The sequence below is a fragment of the Mycteria americana genome, chromosome 1 (genome assembly GCF_035582795.1).
Source record: "Mycteria americana isolate JAX WOST 10 ecotype Jacksonville Zoo and Gardens chromosome 1, USCA_MyAme_1.0, whole genome shotgun sequence".
In the NCBI taxonomy this organism is placed as follows: domain Eukaryota; kingdom Metazoa; phylum Chordata; class Aves; order Ciconiiformes; family Ciconiidae; genus Mycteria; species Mycteria americana.
This window is the reverse complement of record NC_134365.1, coordinates 126,061,834-126,084,824: the sequence shown is the minus strand read 5'-3', so window position 1 is coordinate 126,084,824 and position 22,991 is coordinate 126,061,834. Positions and strand designations below refer to the sequence as shown.

Sequence of the window (22,991 nt, the reverse complement as noted above, 5' to 3'; positions counted from 1 at the left end):
TTTTCTTCATAGTAGCTAGTATGGGGCTATGTTTTGGATTTGTGCTGAAAACAGTGCTTACACAGAGTCAAGGACTTCTCAGCTTCCCGTTCTCTGCCAGCAAGGGGGTGCACAAGAGCTGGGAGGGAGTATAGCCAGGACAGCCGACCCAAACTGGCCAAAGGGACATTCCATACCATATGATGTCATGTTCAGTATATAAGCTGGGGGGAGTTGGCCGGGGGGCAGCGGCTCAGGGACGGGCTGGGCATCAGTCAGTGGGTGGTGAGCAGTTGTATCACTTGTTTTTCCCAAGTTTTATTTCTCTCTCTTTTTGTTATTTTCCTTTTCATTACAATTTTATTATTATTATTATTATTATATTTTATTTCAATTATTAAACTGTTCTTATCTCAACCCATAAGTGTTCTCACTTTTACTCTTCCAATTCTCTCCCCCATCCCACTGGGCGGGGGGGGCATGCAAGCAGCTGGGTGGTGCTTAGCTGCCGCCTGGGGTTAAACCACAACACTAGTGTATTGACACACAGCGTAAGACACCATTTGGTGTTTATGATGGCTTAAAATGCTGGGCATACTGGATTTCAGAATACCTACACTACTTTTATCGTCAGTCACCTGCTGGGGGTCTATCTCAAAGCCTGAGTGCTGAGCAAAAGACTGCCTTGTCCATTCCTGCCAAAATTAAAAGTGCTCTGTGGTACCAGGCTGTCATTTGAAAAGACTGGCACATTAACAGCCCCATTTAGACCCATTATCCACAGACAGCTAGACTACCTGCAAAGCTAATCTGAGATGACTACATCTTCTCTAGTTACACTAGCTATTACCGTAAAAATGTTTACTTGGACACAGTATTCCTTGTGGCACGCTTTAAAAACAAATGTATTTTCTCCGTGTCAAAATAAGGCTCTCCTCATATCCACACTCTATACTTGTAGCTTTAATTTGATCAGATACTGTGAATCAGTGTGATGGAAAAAACTCATTACTTTATAAATTCTATTTTAGTAATAAACAAAAGAGCACTACTGTTTCCAGAGATTTGTTTCAACAAGACAGTAAAAGAGACCTTCATCTGTGCCTGAAGGGCATTTTTTCCCATTACTGAGGGTGGAGAGCTGGAGGCGGCTTTTTGACCCCTTCATGATGCGGAGGTCTCATTCATGGCAGCTACAGCAGCCCCAAGGTTGCACTAAGTTACAGACACTGAAAGGATCCTCCAAAGTGATTAGAAAAAAAATCAAGCGCAGGGGCCAAACCTGTTGCTTCTGACAAGCTTTCAAATTGCTCAGTGCTCTTGCAAGAAGCCAGAGGGGTAGCAGTGGGGAGGGATGAGGCTGGCCCTGGATGCTTTCCAGTGAGGGTGTTGTAATAATTAAATGTGAGTATACAATTCACATAATGTTGATTTTGCTATAGAAATCCATTGTAGAGCCTTACCCTATCTCCACAGGAACTTAGACGATGTACCTTTGTCTGATAAGCAGGATGTGGCTGTCGAAAGCAGAAGTTTAACTGAAGTATTACTAGCCTAGTTAGTAAACCATGAAGAACCGCTTAGATCTGCCAAAAAAAGTAGGAAACTAGGGGAAAGGTAATTCTGGCAGGGGGAGATCGCGACCACCGACTCACGGGCCGCCTACCCCAATTATACCACCAAGTCAAATGATGAAGTTGAAGAACAACTAAGCATGCGTACTAATTTACATGCTGGGCGAGGAGATTTTAACCAATCATTTAATAGAAGAATACTGCATATGTATTAGGAAGTTGAATATGTTAATGCTTTGTGTATAAATAACTGTTAATTTGAAAGCTTGGTGTGCTGTCTTGAGACAGGCACCCATACCTGCGCAAATATGCAATAAAATACCTCTGCTCTGCGTGTATATTGGCATTTTGCACACCAGGTAAATGAACCCCAGTTTTTGGGACAAGAAGGGCAGCTGAATATCTACACTACTTTCATAGTCAGCAGCTTAGAGCAGTTCTTTTGCGAAAGTCACATAAGCAGAGTTGGAAAATGAGAACCAGGACCTGAGAGTGTCCAAAGGGCAGGAGCTAGCTACCACATTTGCTGCCTGTTTGTGGGAATTCTGTGGGGTCTTCATCCAAAAACAAATAAGAGATCTTCCTTAAAGTGACATGTCCTCCTACTGTTGCAAAATTAGAGACAAACTCCTTCAAATCAGGGCATTTTTTTCCTGCTCTGGTCATTTATAACAAAAGTTTGACTCGGATTCCATGCATATCTCCAGTGATTGCACTTACCTTTCTTCTTTTGTGAGACCTGTCAGTCTTCTACACTTCCGAGCAAGAATGAAGCTGTAAAAAAAGGAAGACCACAATTTACTTCCATTATGTTACTATATTTCCTGCATTATTTAAAATGCCAATACCTTATGATGAGATGTTTGTGATTCATAGTATTAGCTTTTGGGTCTCTATCCAAAACATCCATTTCACCTCTCTGCATAATGTTTCATGCTATGCCTGCTGCTTGCAGGACTCACTGTGGAAGGAACCACTCTGAGAATCAGGTTAGAATATTTGTATGAGCTGTTTCCCAATGCCCTTAACTTTATACAGCAGTGCATGCAGGCATATAACAATAAGAGGTGAAGCCTGGGATTGAACTGGAAATTACCGTTAAATAAACTTTCTAAGACTGATCATACTCTCTGGCTGTCTAAAAAAAAACAGAACAAAACAACATATAATTCTAGAAAACAAATTTTCATTTAAAGAACTGGAAGATTTGGGGGACACAAAATATTTGGAGAAATTTTTACATTTCTGCAATCACTCCCTTTTTTATTCTCCTTCTTTTCCTCTTCTCCAGTTTTGTATTTTGCCACACAAAAAGGCAAAAGATGACAGTGAGAAAAAGACAAGAAAAACAGAATTTCATTTTTTTAAATTAGCAATTAAATGGTAGGGAGAATTCTTTTTGAAAGAAAAGTTCATAGAACATATTCACCACACACTGAGAAACTCAACCCTTTAACTATTTTAAAGCATTTCCTTTCAAGGTTTTTGTTTCAAACCTTCCAAGCACGTTTTCTGTTTCAATTGTTGCCTCTAAGGCAAAATAAAAAGGCATTAACTAGACACCTTCTTTGTCTCTTACCCTATTATGGCAGGAAAGCTGCCATCAGGCTTAGTATCGTCAAGTGTTAAACCAATTGCAGCATCCTCATCTTCAATGATCATGGTACCACAATACCCTGGTAAGCACAAAGTGGAAAAGAAGTTAGGATCCATGTACCCAAACGCAGGAACGAGCTTCCAAGCAGTTGTGAAATACTCAGAACTTGACTGGAAAAAGCCCTAAACAACATGATCTAAATTCACCCTGCTTTGAGCAAGGCATCGGACTAGATGACATGCAGCGGTCCCTCCCAATCTCTATCATTCCCTGATTCTATGATTCTAATGTAGGGAGATACGAAAACAAAGGAAAGAAGAACAAAAAATCCAAGTACAGCGATCCTCATCAATTGACAAAGATTAGCGCACAGCTCCCTTGCAGTGTAGTGTTCCTTTGGCTCAGAGAAGTGCTAGATCATCTCTAGAAGAGAAAATTCAGATCCGAGTTGTGCTGACAATTAACAATCCTTTTCAAGCACCTTTAAAACAGAAAGCCAATAAAGGAATGTCCTGTTGCTGAATTCATGATAGAAAAATAAATTATTCTACAATCCGGTTAGCAAGGTAATTATTAATTGCACAGAAACAGACTGCTCTCAGATACTGAAGATGTTCAAGTGCCTCCAGCACAATTGTTTCCATATATGACATTTTGTCAGACATAGGAGGAGATACTTGTACATTGTTTTGAAAACACAATTGTTCTTAAAAGAAGAGTTTGAAGAAAATAAACTGTTCTTAAAAGAAGAACAACAGTGTTAGCAAAGCACAGTATACAAACTACGGGTTCTACCAGGAAATGGGAGTCACCTCTTGCCAATCCATCCCAAACCTAATAGCCAGAATATGCCAGGATCCAGAACTCTTAAAATCATTCACAGAGATGAAGGGTGGATGACATTTGTAGACACACACAGATGTGGACTCTTTATAACCAGTGAAAAGAAATGGGTGCTATTACATTGCAGATTATCTTAGATTCAGTAAGTTCTAAAAGAGATCTGAGGAATAATTGATGAAAGTTTTCAGCATGTAAAGGGAGTGCAGGATGGCTAGCCCAGCTGGGAATGTCTATGTGAAAACACCTTAAATTAATCCTGCCCAGTGCATCCAGAAGGCAGAGTTTTCACAGGCTGATAGGATAAAACCTCTCTCCATCACATATCACTTGTACCTTTAGATTACCATACAAGTGGGAGATACTCATCTCATACCCAGGTGCCACCAAAGGAAAAGGAGAGGACACAAAGAACAACCAAGGCAATAAGCAACAGACACGAGTTCTCCCTTCACACCTACCTCCTCTTTTTATTCTCTCATCCACCCTCTCTTCCCAACCGATCTCTCAAGTTTCTCAAACAGGGAAAGGCAAAAATGGCATAGAAGTGTACAAAGTCTCCTTCTAAGGTCCAGCATCCTCTAAACACAAAGTCTACTCCATTACCATGTACCCTCGTCCGTCTCTCTGTCACTACTATTCCCTTCAATTAAAATGTAATACCCTTCTTTCTCCAGAAAGTTTCCTTGTAGTACACAATGCACTTGATGACTGAGCCCATGGGGATTCGGTTGATGAGCTGGTTTCTCATTGGCGGCAAAGGTGGGTTGAAATGAATCTTCAAACCAAGAGCTGGGGGAATGGCACTGATCACATATTTGCCCTGGAAAGAAATTATACATAAGCCAAATACATTCTGCACTACTTCATCCTAAGTATATTGCTCTAATGATCTTGGCAGACATCTGGGGAGGCTGCAGGATGTATCTTCTGAAGCAATTTTGGCATTTAGCATAAGAATTGCAAAACTGAACCCTCACAAAATCCTGGTTGTTAAACAACAAACAAGCATTATATAAACAGCCATCTGTTCCAATGATGGGCAGCTGCTCTTTCCCCAGCGCTTGAAAAAAAGCCAGTGGAAAGATTTTCTGCGTTACAAGAGTCTCCCATCGGTCTCCCTTCCATCTGGACTCCTCTGTTACAACTTGGAAGCAAAGCCTGAAATGTTTTTCACAGAAAGTTTATTACTAAGCTACATTTTTGCATTCACCTTACAACTATCCTTTAATCCAGAAGGTAACTGAATACTAGAAGAGATGCTAGTGAAGGAAGAGTTCAAATATACACTTTGCTTTTCAGGCATTGCTTTAAAGCTCTGTCATTGCTATTACTCAGGGACGATGAGAAAGTGAGATTTTCTGTCATAGTCACTTTAAGCTCTGCTACATTTTTGTACAGGATTTTGGAGAAGTCAAAAAGGAAAAGCTAAGGTTTTCTAGCCATCCCAGCACAAACAGTTGCTTAAATATTAGAAGTATCACTACCTCATATAATTCATGATCTAAGGTTTCCACTATGACACGTTCACCCGACTGGTCAATGCGGACGACCGGCTTCCTCAGCTTCACCCGGCCTCCCAGGCGCTCCATTATTTTCTCACTGATCTGGCCAGAGCCCCCAACAAACTTCCTCTCCTGAAACACAGAAAACAACAACTCAGCAAAGCAGAATGAGCAGAGTGATGCATGTGAATCACGTATCATTGTCCTGGTTTCAGCTGAGATAGAGTTAATTTTCTTTATAGTGGCTGGTATGGGGCTATGTTTTGGATCTGTGCTGAAGACAGTGTTGATAATACAGAGATGTTTTAGTTGTTGCTGTACTAGTCAAGGACTTTTCAGCTTCCCTGTGCTCTGCCAGGTGCCCAAGAAATGGGAGGGGGCACAGCCAGGACAGTTGATCCAAACTGACCAAAGGGCTATTCCATACCACATGACGTCATGCTCAGTATAGAAAGCTGGGGAAGAAGAAGGAAGGGGGGACATTTGGAGTGATGGCGTTTGTCTTCCCAAGTAACCATTATCTGTGATGGAGCCCTGCTTTCCTGGAGATGGCTGAACACCTGCCTGCCCATGGGAAGTAGTGAATTAATTCCTTGCTTTGCTTTGCTTGCATGCGCGGCTTTTGCTTTCCCTATTAAACTGTTTTTATCTCAACCCTCAAGTTTTCTTACTTTTGCTCTTCCGATTCTCTCCCCCATCCCACCGCGGGGGAGTGAGCGAGCGGCTGCGTGGTGCTTAGTTGCCGGCTGGGGCTAAACCACGACAATCATGACAAATGTTTTGCTTGGTATTCAAAACAAATCCCATTCTTCTGTTGTTATCAAAGCTTTTTAGGAAAGTTAAGCAGTCTCACTTGGAAAATATATTCACAGTCTTTTCTCTTTCAGTGAACTCCTCAGACGCTTCCCGTATTTGACCACCAGCCAAAACTAGAAGTATCAGTAACCTCATGAGAAAATCCCTCATGTGGTCTCCAAATGGATTCCACAAAACTGTGTGAATCAGCAAGACTTCTGAAAAGCGCTTAAACTTTTAAACCTTTCTCTGAGTTCACTCTCAACCCTGCAGAGGTCTGTGAGTCAGAAGAACGCTGATCCTCATAATAAATAACAAGGTATAAAGAACTGGCATAGTTCACACCAAAAATGTGTCCTGCAGTATGTAATCTAACTTAAACTCAAATCACTGCTAACATAACACAGAATTCAAATAATATTTTATGCAATGTATATACAGTTAAATTATCTATAATTATTGCTTATCTATGCATATTTAGGCATTTTAACGTGTTTTAATGTATTATTTGTATTTTAGTTATTTATGATTAAATCATTTGCATTTCTAAAATATAATGATTTCTAATATAATTAGTAAATTTGCATTTCTCAAGTGTATGACCATTAACAGAGTCTTTACTTTCTTGAAATGCAGAAGCAGCACTAATATACCAGATTTCAAACACTTCAGAGCAATACCATATTTAAGCAGGGGTGTCCATTTTCTTCAGACTGATTTTAAAATCTTAACAGTTTTAATCCTGGGAGCTAGTGTCTTTAGGAACCCAGTTCTGGGCTACAATTTCAGTATTAACTTGGAGCATGCTACACACTCGTGCAGTTAGCATTGCCATCCTCATTAAGTGCTTCTGAAGTGGTAAGGCTTGCTTCAGCCTCATGACAGAAATAAGCATAAGTAATACTTTTTTTTTTTTTTTAAAGTGGAAAAGCAAAGTACGTCTTCTAAACAGAGCCCAAAAGGAAGCCAGAGTCAGGAACTGATACAAATCTACTGATCCCTGGGCTAATGCCTTCAGCGCAGGAATAGCCTTCAGCATTAGTTTTGCAAGATCCAGATTAAGGCGTAAATGAATAGAACTAGTTATCAATGTGCTACTGGCTCAAAATCACGGACGTCTCAGTTGGCTCTCTGAACTAAAATAAATAAGCAAAAGAATGAAGTTAAACAGGGCCTGTCACAAGCCGCAGAAGGTGATGGCTGACAGTACCTGCCCTCCGTTGGTTGTTGAGAATATCCTTGTTGTCCCCCCACACTGCTTCACATACCACAAAAACCAAAGGGCAGAGACCTCGTGGGGTTCAGAAGTGACATCCACATTCACAAACAGAGTTGCAAAACTCTTGGCAGCACTGCAACAGAGACAAGAAAGTGAGTTAATTTAAAAACTGAAGAAAGGTAACAATCTTGTTCTTTAGTAGGGGAGAGACTATATTTGACAGCCTCTCCTTTCACTGAGAGCAAAGGATTCCTTAATTCCAGCTGAAGTAAGAAACAGTATCAATTCCTATTACACAACACTTTTTAAAAAACATGTTAATCAAGCATTGCTGTATTCCAGCAAAATTAGGGCTCCAGGAGACATAAGAGCCAGTGAAAGCTTATGTCACTTTATGCTACTAATACAAAGTTAGCTTGTCACCCTAGACTCAGAATTTAGGGAAGCAAGCCCTCCTGTCTTCACTGGACTCCAAAACCACCATGTCCTCCCATGGTTCCTGGGTTACATCCAAGATCTCCAGCTCTGTTTGCATCTGCTGAATGCCTGTCCCTCAAGCACACAGCATAGGGATTATTCAACATTTGTCATAAAAAAGTTAGGGATCTTGTCTAAACTAATTATCTAAGATCTCTGGATTAGTCAGCATCCCCTCACTGCCCACTCCTCTGCTGTGCTCAGGGCAGGTGCTGTAGCTGGAACACAACAAGGAAAGAAATGTAAGTAGGAAGCCGTAAGTGAAGAGACAACATATACACATTCATGCAAAAGTCTGGCAAGAAAAGGGAAAGGATACTTTTGGTTGCTCATCTCATTATTTTAAACAGTGGTCTGGTAGCCAGTGGTGATGAACACAGAAGTGGAAAAGTGGCCTGTGCCTGAAAAAGGATCACTGCTGTATTTCCTCCAGTTGGCGCTTTCATAACAGCTCTACTGAAAATTACTGTATAAACCTGTACAAGATTTTGGGGTGCACTAAGACAGAGTTAATTAAGGCTCAGGGAAACATTCCTCCTGTTAGAAGTAAACACTTCCTCTGCCCTCACTCTGAGGAGGAGTTTAAAGGCACATGGATAGGACCAGGAGATGCTCAGCTTAACTGCATTGTGATTGACAGGGACTGAGATTCTATAAGTATTTCATATGCCAGGCATCAGGCAATCAGTAACTTCCAAAACCAGTACAGAATCTACTTAGTTGCTTCTTTATTTTTTCAGTCTTCGAACTTTAAAAAAAAAAAAAAAAAAAAAGTAAAAAGTGTAACTCAAACATACTATTTCAAACAGCTGTAGATCTACATAGAAAAAAGGCATGTTATGTCCTTTATAAAAATGCAAAGTCCTGCTGAAGTAAAAAGCTGATCCATTTTCTGAAATATGGCTGCATTCTGGCTTCATTCTTGACAGCCAAAAATAATACAGAAAATATTTATCAATTTTTGTCTGTATACACAAATACTGTAAAATATGATCAACTCTGAAAGATATTTTGTCTAACGGGAGAATTAGTATACGTATTTATTAATATTTCATAAGCAGAAGGTATTAGATGGTGGTTAAATTCTCCTAGTTTCTGCCACCTTCTCCCATTGCTTTCCAGCATTTCAGTTCCCCAGCCTCTCCTGGTGTTTTACCTAGAAATGGCAGTATGATTTCAACCAAGAGCACTCGGGGTATTTCCAGCATGCAATTCTAGCCAAAAGCTAATCTGTACAGTCTGCTAGATGAGAAGGAATAGTAGAAGATTACCCTTCTGGATCATTACCTTCCAGGGTGGGAAGTTGCTACAGCATGCTACCTAAATCCTGAACAAACTGGGCAAATCAAGCTGAAAAGCACATATGAAATCTGAAAAGCATCTTGGAATTAAGGGAGGCTGACAGTTATGCCAATATTCAGGTAAAACGTCAAGTCTTATTCCATCAGAGTTTGAAAAAACATGACTGTAGTCACGTGAGCTATTGGATATTGAATGACTACCGGTGCATGGTGTTTTGCTAACTTGGATAGTTCCTTACCAAATCAGAAGTTCAGATGGCCAGCAGCACCGCCAGCATACATTTCTATTTGGTTTTACTGAATATGGACGGTGATACAAACAAGAAAAGCTTTCTATATGCTTTTGTGCAATTGTAACTCTTGTTAAAGCAAAACAACCGGAAGATTAAAAGTTTTTGGACAAGAGCCTACTGTCCATTAACAATGATCACGTTGCTCTCTAGAGGCTGGCTGAAGCCGTAAAAATGCCCCTGTCACCCACAGCGTCAGCTGAGTGGGTGCTAGCAGGCCTCTGCACCAAGCTCGTGCAGGCTCGCTGCAGCCGTGTGTCAGGTGCTTAGCAATTCTGAAGAAGTTGCTGTCGAAATCAATCTGCTTTACAGCAAGGCAGAATTAATGGGGTTTTTTTTGCTTCAGTGCAAAGAAAACCAATCAAACTGTTGTTGAATGGCAAGTAAAGAAAAATTGCTTTGATGTATACATAAAAACAGGAAGCATTTTCAGTTTGCCTGGGTGGTATATAGCGCAGCAGTTAAACAATAGAACGATGGGTGTTAAAGTGATTTAGTGCTATTTCAAGACCAATGTTATTTTTATAGCACTTTGGTGAAATCAGCTGGTCCAGCACAGAATAAATGTGTGTTGTTCCATCAAAAGTTTGATTCAAAAACCTGCTGTAGCCAGAGCATTTTTCTCATAAAAGTTAAACACACAGTAAAGAGAGGGAAAGTGCATATAACAGATGAACATACTACCTATGTCTTCAGAATTAACCCTCCCCAAATATATTTTCCTTTTATCTTTATTTTAGTCTAAAAAGTTATGGAAATATAACAGAATCTACTGTGTGTGCTGACAGGTGTCGTGGGCCATTATAACAAGATTTTCTCACCCCATTTCTTTAAAAAGGCTGTATTCTAGTGGTAGTTATATCTGTTTGCAAAGCAGTAATGCCTATTTAGAGCTCTAAATTGTATAAATATAAGCTATTATATTTCGTATTAAAGAGTTTCTTACTTCGTCCAGCAAATTTTGTCTATGAAATCTTGCATAGTCATTTTGTCCCATTCTTCTGCATGTGGAGCCTTCCATGGGGCTTCACTGGGAATCTAAGGAGACATAAAAGAGCATTCATCAGCAAATGAATGAGTGGCATAAGAAAGAGACAACAAACACAAACAATCACAAACAATCTCATCTTTATATGGTAATTCAGCCTGCAAATTTCTGGCAGGTAATACAGTGAACTTAACAGTGGACGCTTTTACTTTTTTGTTGTTTGTTTAAGATTTTTTTTTTTTTAGATTTAAGAATAGAGAATAATCTTAGAGTTAAGAACTTTGCCTAGAAAGGCAAAGTACAGTGCTGGGGAATGTCTCTGAGTTATTCCGTATCTCTCCCATTCATCTATGCAAGTAACAGCAACCTCTTCTCACAGACTTGTAGCTCAGTCAATGGAAAACATACGCTCCTGGTAACAAAATAAAATGGTTGAGCTGAACTTGAGGGTGGAGAAGGGTGTACATTTGAAGTCTACAAGTCTCTTAAAATATTACTTACCCAATCGTCAGGCAAAGTGCTAAAAATCACATGCATAAACCCTAATGTTCATATATCCAGAAAAATGAAGGTATGACTGCAGACAGCCTCAACAGCATGGCCTTCAGAAAAGCTTGCCAGGATGCCACTTATAACATGTGCTCTGACCATCAGTGCATACCAAAACGCATGGCATGATGCTGCTCTTGCCAGCACCAGGTTTGTTCAAGCTAGAGCAGCTTGGCCTATCTGCATCCTAGTCCTGTCTCCACTCTGCCCCTCATGGAGACAAAGCTGAGCTGAGACGGTCTGCTGCAGTTCCTCATGCCATACCTCCTTTCCCATTTCATCCATGGTCCTCCATAGGTTGTTGTAGTCCAGGTAGGCCAATGGATTCCACATAGGAGGGAATGGACCTTTAAAGGGGTAAGACTTACCCTACAAGATGAAAAACAAACAAAAACATCATGAAAACTAAATACAACCATAATCATGGCTTCTATGTGTGGGAAGCTGCACCAAACGGTTAAGCGTTCCCTGGAAGAAAGCACAAATTTAATCAATACATGCAACAGCTTCTGACAGATCATGTCTGTGTGTTCATGTAGAACAAGAGGCAATAGGCACAAAATGAAACACAGGAGCTTCTGTCTGAATGTAAGGAAACCCTTTTCACTGTGAGAGTGACCAAGCACTGGCACAGGTTGCCCAGAGAGGTTGTGGAGTCTCCATCCCCGGAGATATTCAAAAGCTGTCTGGCATGGTCCTGGGCACCCGGCTCTAGGTGGTCCTGCTTGAGCAGGACGGTTGAACAAGATGACTTCTAGATGTCCCGTCCAACCTCAACCATTCTGTGATCCTGTTGTTCTACATGTGCAACTTCAGTGTGATACACAGTTGAATTAAGTCAGTTGTGTGCAGAACTGACACTGCCTTCTATCTTCAAAGCTTTACATTGGGCACTTCTGGGCAACAAAACTAATACCCTGCAGTAGAGTCACTACGATCAGACCAAAAAAAATGAGGTGGAACAGCATTGCTCAATTAAGATGAAAAATTGGCTATTTGTTACTGAAAAAGAGAAACATATAATACATTTTTTTCCTGCTAAATGTTCATGAAAAGACTGAACTGTTAATTGTATTTAGTGGTTTTTTTTCTTTCAAAATCAGACAGAAGCAGCTGTGATGAGCTTTATTATACACTAAAATCATAGCTCAGAGACCTCCCTGAAAAAAACTGGTTTCAGCTAACCTAAAAATCCTGAGCCCTACAGAAAATGTAGCATTTACTAATAATGACTCATTCTTCCAATCCAACACCTCTGGCCATAAATTCCAGAGAGTGATAGTGTGGCCAATACAAATGTCCTAATTACATAATTATATATTTAATAGTTAGATTTTATATATCTATATCTCCGCCACTAGATATTCAGAAAGTCTAGCTGAATTAAGAGTGGAAGACAACAGGTAATTTGTAGAGCTATTTTATTTACATGGGATTTCCCTGGCTGACTATATGGATGGCAGCATAACAGCTTTAAAAATTCACAAAGAAATGCTCATTAGCATTATGTGGTTACTCATTTTCTCACAATGCATTCTGGACTCCATAAAATAGATAAACAATAAAGGCCATATTGTGTGCCACAGCTGATTTTTCAAAGCTTCTATCAAATTATGTATTTAAGTGGGCACTGCATCAGCATGAATGTCAACTGGTAGAAGTACTAACTTTTAACAGATATTTAACGCAGTGCCACACCAACCCATCACTTAAAAATGTTTACATTGGCTTCAAAAGAAATACTGCATCAAGATTTAATATTTAAAACCAGGTAAAAACAACAACACTGTGTCCTGTTGATGAGAAGTATCCGAAGACCACTTACTTGAAGAAGCGTCAGGCTTGATTTGATTTAGCCTCTTTATTAATAATGTGAAAGAAGGGACAGAGAGCACATTAGTCAAATCTGCAGGTGTTTGCAAGCACCAGAAGAGACAATAAAAGGGCACAAAGGAATCCTGAAAGACTCAAAACTTGGTCCAGAAATAACAAAATGAGATATAACCTTGAAAAATGCTGGCTAATAACTTTGAGAACTTCTAATTCAAAGTGAGAGATACTTAGAAAGCAGTAAGGCCAAAAATCAAACCTAAGGATAAGAATAAATCAGTTTACAAAAAAAACCCAACAGGTTTGAGAAAGTGAAGAAGGAACTGTTTTTTCACCTAGTCTTTGTACGGACGCAGGACACTAATGGAATCCTTGTCAGAAACACCAAGGTAATGAAAGTTAGGAAGAAAGCAAAGTGTGGGAAGAAAGGCATTAATTCTTTGGTACATGGACATATGAAGAAGTAGCAGCAAAACAACAATTTCATTTTGCAGTGCTTTTGAGGACAGATTATGGCTTGTAAAATGCCAAAACATCAAATTTTAAGAAGTTTTCAATCAGAAGTTTTGTCATAGCCAGAGTAGATCTCCAGTCACTTCATGAGCCAGAGGTACCAAGGTTGAAAACTTAGCATTTCCAATTTAAGAATGGACATTACAGCACATGTTCACAAATACCCCAGAAAATGGAGGTGTTGGGTTTTTTTTTTTTTTTCATTCAGCATGGAACAAAAGCGCATTTCTACAGCTCTTGTGCTCAACCATATGGAAATACATTAAATTGGTATCAGGAAAACATATCCCTGTAGATGGAGATTAACTCAGTGAGTTTGTTTCATCAGAAGAATTTGGTCCTGACATGGACATTTGGGAACTATTATGGAATCTCTTAACATGAAATTAATTTGAACTGGGGCACAACTTCATACTCTGCTGCCAAAGGGCTATGAACAAGCAGCAAAAGCTCTCAGACTGAGTACCTTCCTGTCTCAGCTAGTAACATCTGAACCATGTTGGTAATTACCTTTTAGCCTCTTTGGGCATATTAAAATTCCATAACTAACTACTATGGCAGCAAGAAGGCAGTTTTACTGTGCCTTCTTCTGAACACTGGAGCCACCCTTCACTAGCGTAAACACAGTGTAGGTATTTCAAAGACAAAGCATATCAGTTTGGTTTTAAGTACCTAGCTTTTCCCAGATTTAGATTTATGAAACATGTATACTGCTGTGCTCAAGAAAACCAGGACAGTATCAGAATGGGTTATTCCAATTATTGATTTTGTTCTGAGCTTCCTGTTCTGCCAGGGGCAATCCTAACTGAGTTATCCCCTCTGAGTTAACTCAAGTCTTATGAATTCCCTGTGGTGCTTCCTCATGAGCGCACGGCTAAGAGACACACAAAACATTTTGTTTTAGTATTCTTCTATTTCACTGCATTTGAACTGCTGAAAGGGAAATCTTGGGTATGTCTCTTGTGCAGAAATCTGGGGTGACAAGTCTCATAAAGCACAAGAACAAACTTCAACCTGGAAAAATAAAAACAATCATAAAAGTGAGCGAGTCTCCTGTGAAAGTTACTTTCAAGAGCTCCTAAGACATTACCTAAGGCCTGATCCTTATTTCCTACACAGACAAAACTCCAGGAGCTGTCAATCAGAATTTTGTTTGAGAAGAAACTGCAAGACTAGGTTCTACACAGAAACAAAAATAGCAGCACCAAAGAAAGACTACGCATAGCTCTAAGTAGTTTCCAACAAACTGAAACATTCTGGCTCTACTTCCGATGAATTTTCACTTTTGCAAAAACAATAACCTTATTGATATTTAGGCAAAATTTGCCTATTTCTATCATATTGCTGGGAATAGCATTCTCCATACCTCCTGGTGCTGTATAATCTCTGAAGAAAAACAAGACACAGATGAAAAATATGCCCCAAGATGCACAAAATATTTCCTTTTCAAATATTTTTTATACCTAAATCAGAGCAGTATAAAAACAGCAATAATAACCACCCCTTCTGATCATTTGACATATTTCAACACTAGTACTATAATGCTCAGAAGTATTTCTTACCTTTTTTTTTTTTTAAGGACTTAGTGGTATTTAATACAGGCATATACATTTTTTAGAAACTGTTTCATGATGCCACTTGCAATGCTTCCAAAAGCAGAACACCAGCATCAGCAGCTGGAGGTCTACCTGCTATTGTATGGGTCACTTTGCTGCTTACACAGGCTGTTGCTGCAGTATGGGCTAAAGCATACTGAAGAAGCTGAAACTATAGGGATGAAATTCATGGAACCCAGCTGTCTCAGGACTAAACAAACAGGGAAATGAGAAATCCAGTGTTTGTCACAAATATTACAATTCCCAGAAGATTTTCTCATCCATCTGTTTCACGTCAACCAACATTTGGCTTAGCTACGTGGGACCCATGTAATGCAAGTAGTATAGAAATAAACTTTCTGCATACATCCGCTCCATTTCAGGTCAAATAACTGACATAAGAAGTGGGTTATTACAGGGGAAAAAAAACACAGCACGGCAACTGAATATCAGCAGCCCCTTGAATACCAGCCCCAGCAGCTGGGAGGGCAGAGGGACTGGATCCCGCACACTTTCTCCTGGGAGGGTGAGAGTGAGCGAATGGTTGGCTGAGAAAGGACACGCTCCGCCAGGAAATATCATCAGTATCTCAATGGGAACAGCGGGATCTCAGGAGAGAGTCTGCTTTTGCAGGCACAAGACAACTTCATGCTCCCCTAAACATTATGTACCCAGGTATCGCCCGAGTGGGATGCAGTATTGTGAACTGAAGCTCCTGATGCCAACGATCCATGCATTTTTTTATAGCACAGTATAAACACCTTATAAATATAGTCAGCTTTCATTGGAAGAAATGAGATGGTGTGGTGCATTCTCTGCATCACTGAATGAGCACTGATATTCCCTCAGCTAAATCGTCTAAACCTTGGAGTAACTGATGCTAACTTCACCAAGATGTCACTCTGCATGTTAATTCACAGTTACATAGGTTTATAGGCACATAGTGCCCTCTGCTGATTCACAGCACTGGCACAGCACACACACACATTCTCTCAACTTAAAATCCTAGTAACATCATTCATATAAAGCACAGAAATAGCAAGATGCAAAGTTGTGAGAAGGAAAATGAGAAACAGCAAAGCATCGCTTCAGGCTGTAACTCTGTACCTGTCTCAGATACTCAGTTTCTCATCTGCTGCCCTGTAGAAAACTACTTTTCATTTGGTTTGTGGGGGGTGTTCTCTGGGGTTTTTTTTAATCCATAGCATCTAACAATATGTGTCTTTGGGACTAAGCCTCTTGTGTAATCATAATTCTCCATAAAATATGGCAACTAGCTGGACCAAGCTGAGAGAGGTGTACAGGCCTACTGAGAAAACTGTAACCGTGTTGAGCTTCATTGTAGTTCCCTTCTTTGGGAAACTGTTCAGGAGCTCATATGCTCAGCTTTTCATTTGACAGATATCCTAAAGGAAGAAAGATATATAGGTTAGAAAATACAAATGCAGCACAAGAAAATCTGGATAACTAATGGTTATCCTCCAAATATCTTTCAATATCTAATTTGAGATCATCAGCCGTGGATGCCAGAGTGTTTCGTGAAATTTGGTCAGTAAAAGTAATTCCATTTTAAGTGTAGTATCACCAGTCACTTTGGCCTGAAACATGCATCCTGAAAAGGAAAGGAGCTCACTGGGAACAATTTGTTTCTGCCATACTATAGAAATAAAGTCCACCTTCACTCTGCCACAACATTAGTCATACAATTGCTGGAATACTTGTCTTATCTGCAAAAAGGCAGAATGAGAAAAACAACAACACTGAAGCGATTTAGAAAGGGAAACTGAGGATCTGCTCTGAATTAAAAAGTGAATGTAACTATTTGTTCCAATCAGCTGAGGAAAGAGTTAACTAAGTCTCCTTCCTACTAGAACAGGATTTTTTGGGTTTGGACACTAAAAACCACCTTTACAAAAAGCATGTAGATGTCTTATAAAGCACAGATTTATAGGGACTGTGGTTCTAAATACTCTTTGAAACCAGGCCTGCATGTGGCTTTCAACACCTGAATTAAACCTGCCAACAAAGTGCATAAAATCAATAGAAAACTTTTCAGTATTTCTAGAATTAGTCTTCAAAAACCCCCTTCTTCCCCTCCCAAAAGCGTATAAATGAAAACAGGAGAAAAGAGGAGTTTCATTTGGGAGAAAGCCATCAAATGAGCTCTGCCCACAGATAACATAACCAAGCACACAGGGCACACACGCTCTCTCACAACTAAAACACTCTCTTTAAAGTAGAAGGTGGCATTGGACTCACAAGTTTTGTTTCTGAGATACTCCAGGTTATTAAATTTCTTACCTAAAAAAAATGAAACCTTACATAAAATTTTACAGATGTGTGAAACCCAGTATGCTCAACCAGCTGTTCCTGTATGAAATACACATTTCTCTGATTCTGTTTTTCTGTAGACCTCAATCAACTTCTCAAGGGAAACAAAAATCAGTTCTTACAATCAGATGCAATTGAAGCTTTTCTCCCAGCAGCCTGAATTAAATAAGCCAGGTGGGAGCACAGCTCCTTTTCCTTATCTCCTAGGGAACAGGCCCTGGGGTCTGGGAGGGCTAAGACTGAGGAATTTTCTTTCCATTCAGATTTAATTAAGAAAGGCATACTTTATTTCCAATTCATTTTTCTTACTACTTTCATCCTCATGCTACCATTAGGTCACAGCTGCCAGTCTTCCAGTCTTTCAATCTTCTTGATCAATAAGCATCCCTTGCAAGACCTTGCTTTACAGTCCCCTTTGGCAGAGATCACCTTGCAGATTTGCTGTACGTAATCTTGCTTCTTTTAGGCTGCTGTATTACAAATAATAGCCATCTTTTAATTAAAAAGGCCTAATTACAAACTTCCTTCTGGTAGTTACTGCCAAGTGGCTGGCACAAAAAACGGAAGATGCCCCTTTATTTACAGGGCAGGTCGAATGAGACCAAAACAAGACCAGCCTTTCCTATACTCCTGCGAATGACTGCTCTTCATTCACAGCATGGAGGATATCCCTTGTGGGAGTCTGGAAGATGCTTTCACCAACCTCAGCCTATTCAACCCTCAGACTCACTTCTGAGGCTACCAGCGAGTGTGATTTATGACACAGCATCTTGTGACAGGAATGCCTGCATCCTCATATCTAGTAAAGAGTTAAAATAACATAGATCGGCATTCCAGTAATGACATGTGAAACTACCAAGGTGCTGTAGTAATCTAAGCATCTTTGAATTTACTTGGCTTCCTTTTCAAGACACCAGATGCCCAGCTTCTTGAAGATTCAGATGTATTCTTCTCAGTTCCCCAAGTTCTTGCTTACAAATTGTCAGCAAAAAGGGGAAAAAACAAAAGATGCAATGCCATTTCACCTCGCTTAAATTGATGGCAGCTGAGTCTCTCACAGACTTTTCATTCTCTGACTGCACTCTAAGATATACAAAGAAAAATGAAAGCACTGTTATCTAGTCGTTCAAAAATCCATTTAAGCTGCTACGCTATATACTACAGACTATGCCAGGAGATACTGCCCTTAGATTTGCAGAGAAGCAGGTCAAAAGCTTAAATAAATCATATTGCTTAGCTTCAGTGCATATATCACTGATATCACAGAAGAAACACCAATAAATTCTGTAACTTTAGATACAGCAGTCACTTACCCAGTTGCTAATTAAATCCCAATACAACAGGACCATCACATTTTTTATTCATGAACAAGACCACAGCAAACTGCATTTTAATAAGCACAATAGTGCTGAAAATGAATGACACCCAAGAGGGCTGTAAAATTTTTTTCTGCAGATCTGTTGTAGATCAGTATGTAACCTGCTAACATTAGTGCAGATTTGTGGTCCTAGTTAAAAGTATTGCATGTGTAAAACTAAGTATTCACCTACGGTGATGTGCTGCAGACTGAGTTCACATTAGCATTCTCCCCAGAGATGCCGACTGTATATGAAAGTTGTGCTAAACTTGAAGAGGGCATGACATGCATTTAGACACCTCTAGCCAGTGCTGCTGGCAGAGGAATGGGTATGAGAAAACTCCATTCTTTTACAGGGAACTTAACGCAGGCAATGAAGTAATCAGCAACTCACTGTCGAGAACCTGTCCAGTCAGTAGGGAGGGGATGCTTCATGTTTCACCCAGCATTTTAACCTGAAAGACCCCCCTGGATGTGCACAATGCCAAGCCTGCCTTTTGGTGCTAAGAAAACAACTAGCAGGACTTACCTCAATTACCACCACAGGAGGAATGTTTCAGGTGCAATACACTGTCAAAATAGCCAGCTACCTAAGCCAGCTGTTAGCACTATCCGCGGTCCACACTGAGACCACACAGGGATTAAAAGGAATAAATGTTATACCACTTTCTAACAACGATGCTATAATCTGGGGAAGTTCCAGGAAGGATCATGGCATTATCCCATAGAAAGTTCTGGCAGAAAAAACATCTGGAAAAAAATGACAATGAGCACCAATGGCAGTGGGGGGATCTACCACAGGATAATGACTAGATTTTGAGAAACAAGCTTTGTTGGTCTAATGTAGCCAGTAAGAGGAGTCTTGTTGCCAGCCTCTGTTGCCAGATTTTCATGTAAGCTCTCCATCAGTGAAAATGGGATCAGAGGGTGTTCAGCTGGCACCACAGCAGGACAAAGGGTAGGTCATCCTGACTGTATATGAAGGAATCAAGGTCTAAAAAGATTAATTTGGCAAACCAGTCATATAAAGAAATGTTTCTTTCCACAGATTTAGGGTGTCAGAGTAAACCAGTTCCACAGTTATCTCTCTTAGCAAAGTAACCTGTGTTACATTTAATAACATTTAATACATTTGTATTTTAAAATGCAAGAAATTTGCATGGCTATTGGGACTGCAGAAAAGTGAAGTGCAATTTGAATTAACGAAGAAAATATGTTGATAATTAAACCCTCATGAAAACATGTAAATTATTGTATTTCAACACTTCTTTCCAGGGACTGTTACATGGCAAATGTAAAAATTACCTGGACTATATGTACTTTGGTTTGTTTTTCTAAGACAAAAGCTGCAATTTTGGTGAGGAAAATAAACACCACCAGTCAAAAGGTGCAAATCTACCTATCTAAGGTAGGGCCTGGAATCCTCTCTTCGGCAGCTAAGGAAAAGTTACCTTATTTTAAGAAGTGTTTTACATCTGCTTACCAGTCCAATGCAAGCACTGTTAGGAGATGACGACTTCTCAGATAGTTCTGCTTTTGTGCTTCTTAAATCTGGATTTATGAACCTAACTGCAATTACGCTATTGAAAAGCAATGGTGTTCAGGCAGCAACCTGCCCATCAAATACTACTTGCAGAGCTATACTAATTTTCTCACTAAGGCTGATGAACCAGTATTTACACAAATGAAAAGAACATACTAATCTCCTTTCAAAGAGCCTGAAAAAGGTTGCTTAACAAGTGGAGGAAAAGAAAAAAAAAATGTAGGGCAAGAAATATAGTTTTGAGTTTCTGTGAAGATATCACATACAATATAAGCAAGACCAAAAATAATCTCACAGTAGAACCTGACATTAAAAAAGATTAAAGGGGAAAAAAACCACACAACCCAATCAAGTTGGTAAAGCCTAATTAGCAAAGACCCACCCAGAGATCAACAAAATGCATTCTTTTCATTTTGTAGTACAAAGAAGCTGCATACATTGTTTGTATTAAAAAGCCTCTAAAATAAATTTAATTAACTATGAAAGGCTGGATTTTGCCTTTGGGTATATGTAAAAACAGCAGCTGATTTTACAAGATGCACTGTGATGCCTGATTGTGTAGCAAGAGAAGAATTAAAACCTTTAGGTTTCACTGCCTCTCTGGGTTCAGAGAGAATTCTGTGGTCCAGAATTTAATTAGATTTGGCTGCAGTCACAAAGCTTGGGTCAGCACGTGAATTCAAATTCATGCGGGGCAACAGACCTTTGTATATTTTGGAATCCGATTTGCAAGCTATGACTTGAGAGTACTATTTATATTTCAGGGAGCACACAAGAACACTGTGGAATGCATTTTCGTGGAACGCATGGGCAAGCCACATGGCTGAAAGTAAGAGATCTGTAAGGAATGTATTACAGTTACATGAAATGCAAAAGGCTGAAGATTATTACACTCATTTTGCCACAAAACAATGCATGTTTACTATATACTGCTCATCTTCCAATTCTTTAACTACAAGTAATTCTTTAGCTATGATAATATATTTCCATAGTTGTATAAACACAGGAGCAAAAAGGAAATAAAAGATTTAAAATGGGTGAAATCAGAAGATTCAAAGGAGGTGCTACTGACTGTGGAATATCTCCTCTGTCTACCTCCTGCTTGGCTACCAGGGAGTCCTGGCACACACTTCTCTCCCTCCTCTCTTCAGGACCTCTCCTACTACAGGCAGCCATATTGGGAGCCTGAGCCTACAAACTCTGTCTGAATCCAACCTGCAGGCTCTTAGCATGCCTTGGGAGCACCTCAGCCAGCAGAGCGGATCTCTCTCTTTGGAGACTTTCAACACTTGACTGGGAATGGCCCCAAGCAACGTGACCTAACTACGAGGTAGACACTGCTCCAAGCCCAGGGTGGAGTAGGAACCTTCAAGGGTACCTTCCAGAGCAGCCTTTTCCATGGCTCTCCGTAAGGCATAGTGCCAATCTCACACATGCCTGCCAGCACTCAGACCGAGCCACTTGCCTGCATCTAATTGCCATGGATGTTCCATCCCCCTAGCGTACGTAAGGGCATAACCTGTCATCTATGAGCATTTCTCAGTAGGTCTTAGCACAGGCACATGAATGCTGGAGCAAGGCCAGGCCCTCAGCCTTCCTCACAGCTCCCCCAGGATCTGTTTGCACAGATGCAGGCATTAACCAAAGTAGCCAGCACCCCATATCTCCAGGCTTGGATGGCTTGAATGCCTCCAGGAGCAGAATGGCTTCCCCATCTCTGGATTTCTGGATACAAGTCATACTACTGTATAGATTCCCTGGACTTGTGTCCTAATGCCTTAGTGTCCCAATTCAAGGCCCTTTCTACGCCCAACATACAGACAAAGCCGAGGCATGCCCCTCCCTGCCAGCCTGGGATATGTCCCTGAATGCCAACAAGCCCTGGCAGTGCTGGGTAGGGAGGAAAGCCTTGACTCACGCTAGCACTCACCACCCTGGGCTAAAAGGTATCCATAGACGACGGTAAAAGGCTATGTGCAACCTCTGGCAGCTCATGCAATAAGACACTTGTGGTCAAGGGAAAGACAGATTGTCCTTGGCAAGCACCCAAATTTTTACTTTTGTGCCATTCTCTGTTTTTCTCACTCTAAAAGCCTGTTGGAAAACAAAAGGCTACTTCAACCAGCATAGTAATATCAATATCCCCCCACAAGCTGGTTCCCAGAGATTCTAAAAAAAAAAAAAAAAAATGGGGTCTGGCTTACCAAACAAGCAGCCATGCTTGACTGTCTGCTGACAATAAATGAGGCCCACATGTCAGCTTCAGCTTTGGCTTCAGTGACTTCTGGCAGCATTTTGGAATGCCCCCATGCTAGGACAGCAAGGTTGTCCTGAGCTGGTCATCCTGACTGGCCATGTCAATTATCTTCTACCATTAAGGTTTCCTCTCATGTCATGACCTCCTATTGCTATTGAGGAGACTCTGAAGGCTAAATAGTGTGAACAGGCAGAAAATTTGGCTTTGAGGATGATGCCAGAGGCACACGAAACAGAACAGTGTGGATGTACCCATCAGTTCTACCATTGCAGAAGCAACTGCAGACAGTCATCATAGTAAATCACTTTGAGAACACACTTCTTTTTTATAACAATTCAGTGGGAAAAATATTAGAAAACATACGGCAGAACACCTTTTCTCTATTGCTGTTTTTAAATCTGTCAATGTTTTCTTTAACCTTTAATCAAACACCAACTGCTATCTGACAAAT

The 22,991-nt window shown here is 40.2% G+C and overlaps 1 protein-coding gene across 1 annotated transcript in view; it reads right to left on the bottom strand.

Annotated features, from left to right (window-relative positions):
- LOC142418364 (amine oxidase [flavin-containing] B-like) overlaps positions 1 to 22,991 on the bottom strand; it is a 56,626-nt gene that overhangs the window by 12,156 nt on the left and 21,479 nt on the right. The window contains exons 4-10 of the mRNA XM_075520111.1: positions 11,379 to 11,483; positions 10,524 to 10,615; positions 7,501 to 7,642; positions 5,478 to 5,627; positions 4,654 to 4,813; positions 3,133 to 3,229; positions 2,274 to 2,327 (exon numbers count right to left, since the gene is read on the bottom strand). Coding sequence (XP_075376226.1) covers positions 2,274 to 2,327; positions 3,133 to 3,229; positions 4,654 to 4,813; positions 5,478 to 5,627; positions 7,501 to 7,642; positions 10,524 to 10,615; positions 11,379 to 11,483 — 800 coding nt within the window. The remainder of the gene's footprint in view (positions 1 to 2,273; positions 2,328 to 3,132; positions 3,230 to 4,653; positions 4,814 to 5,477; positions 5,628 to 7,500; positions 7,643 to 10,523; positions 10,616 to 11,378; positions 11,484 to 22,991) is intronic.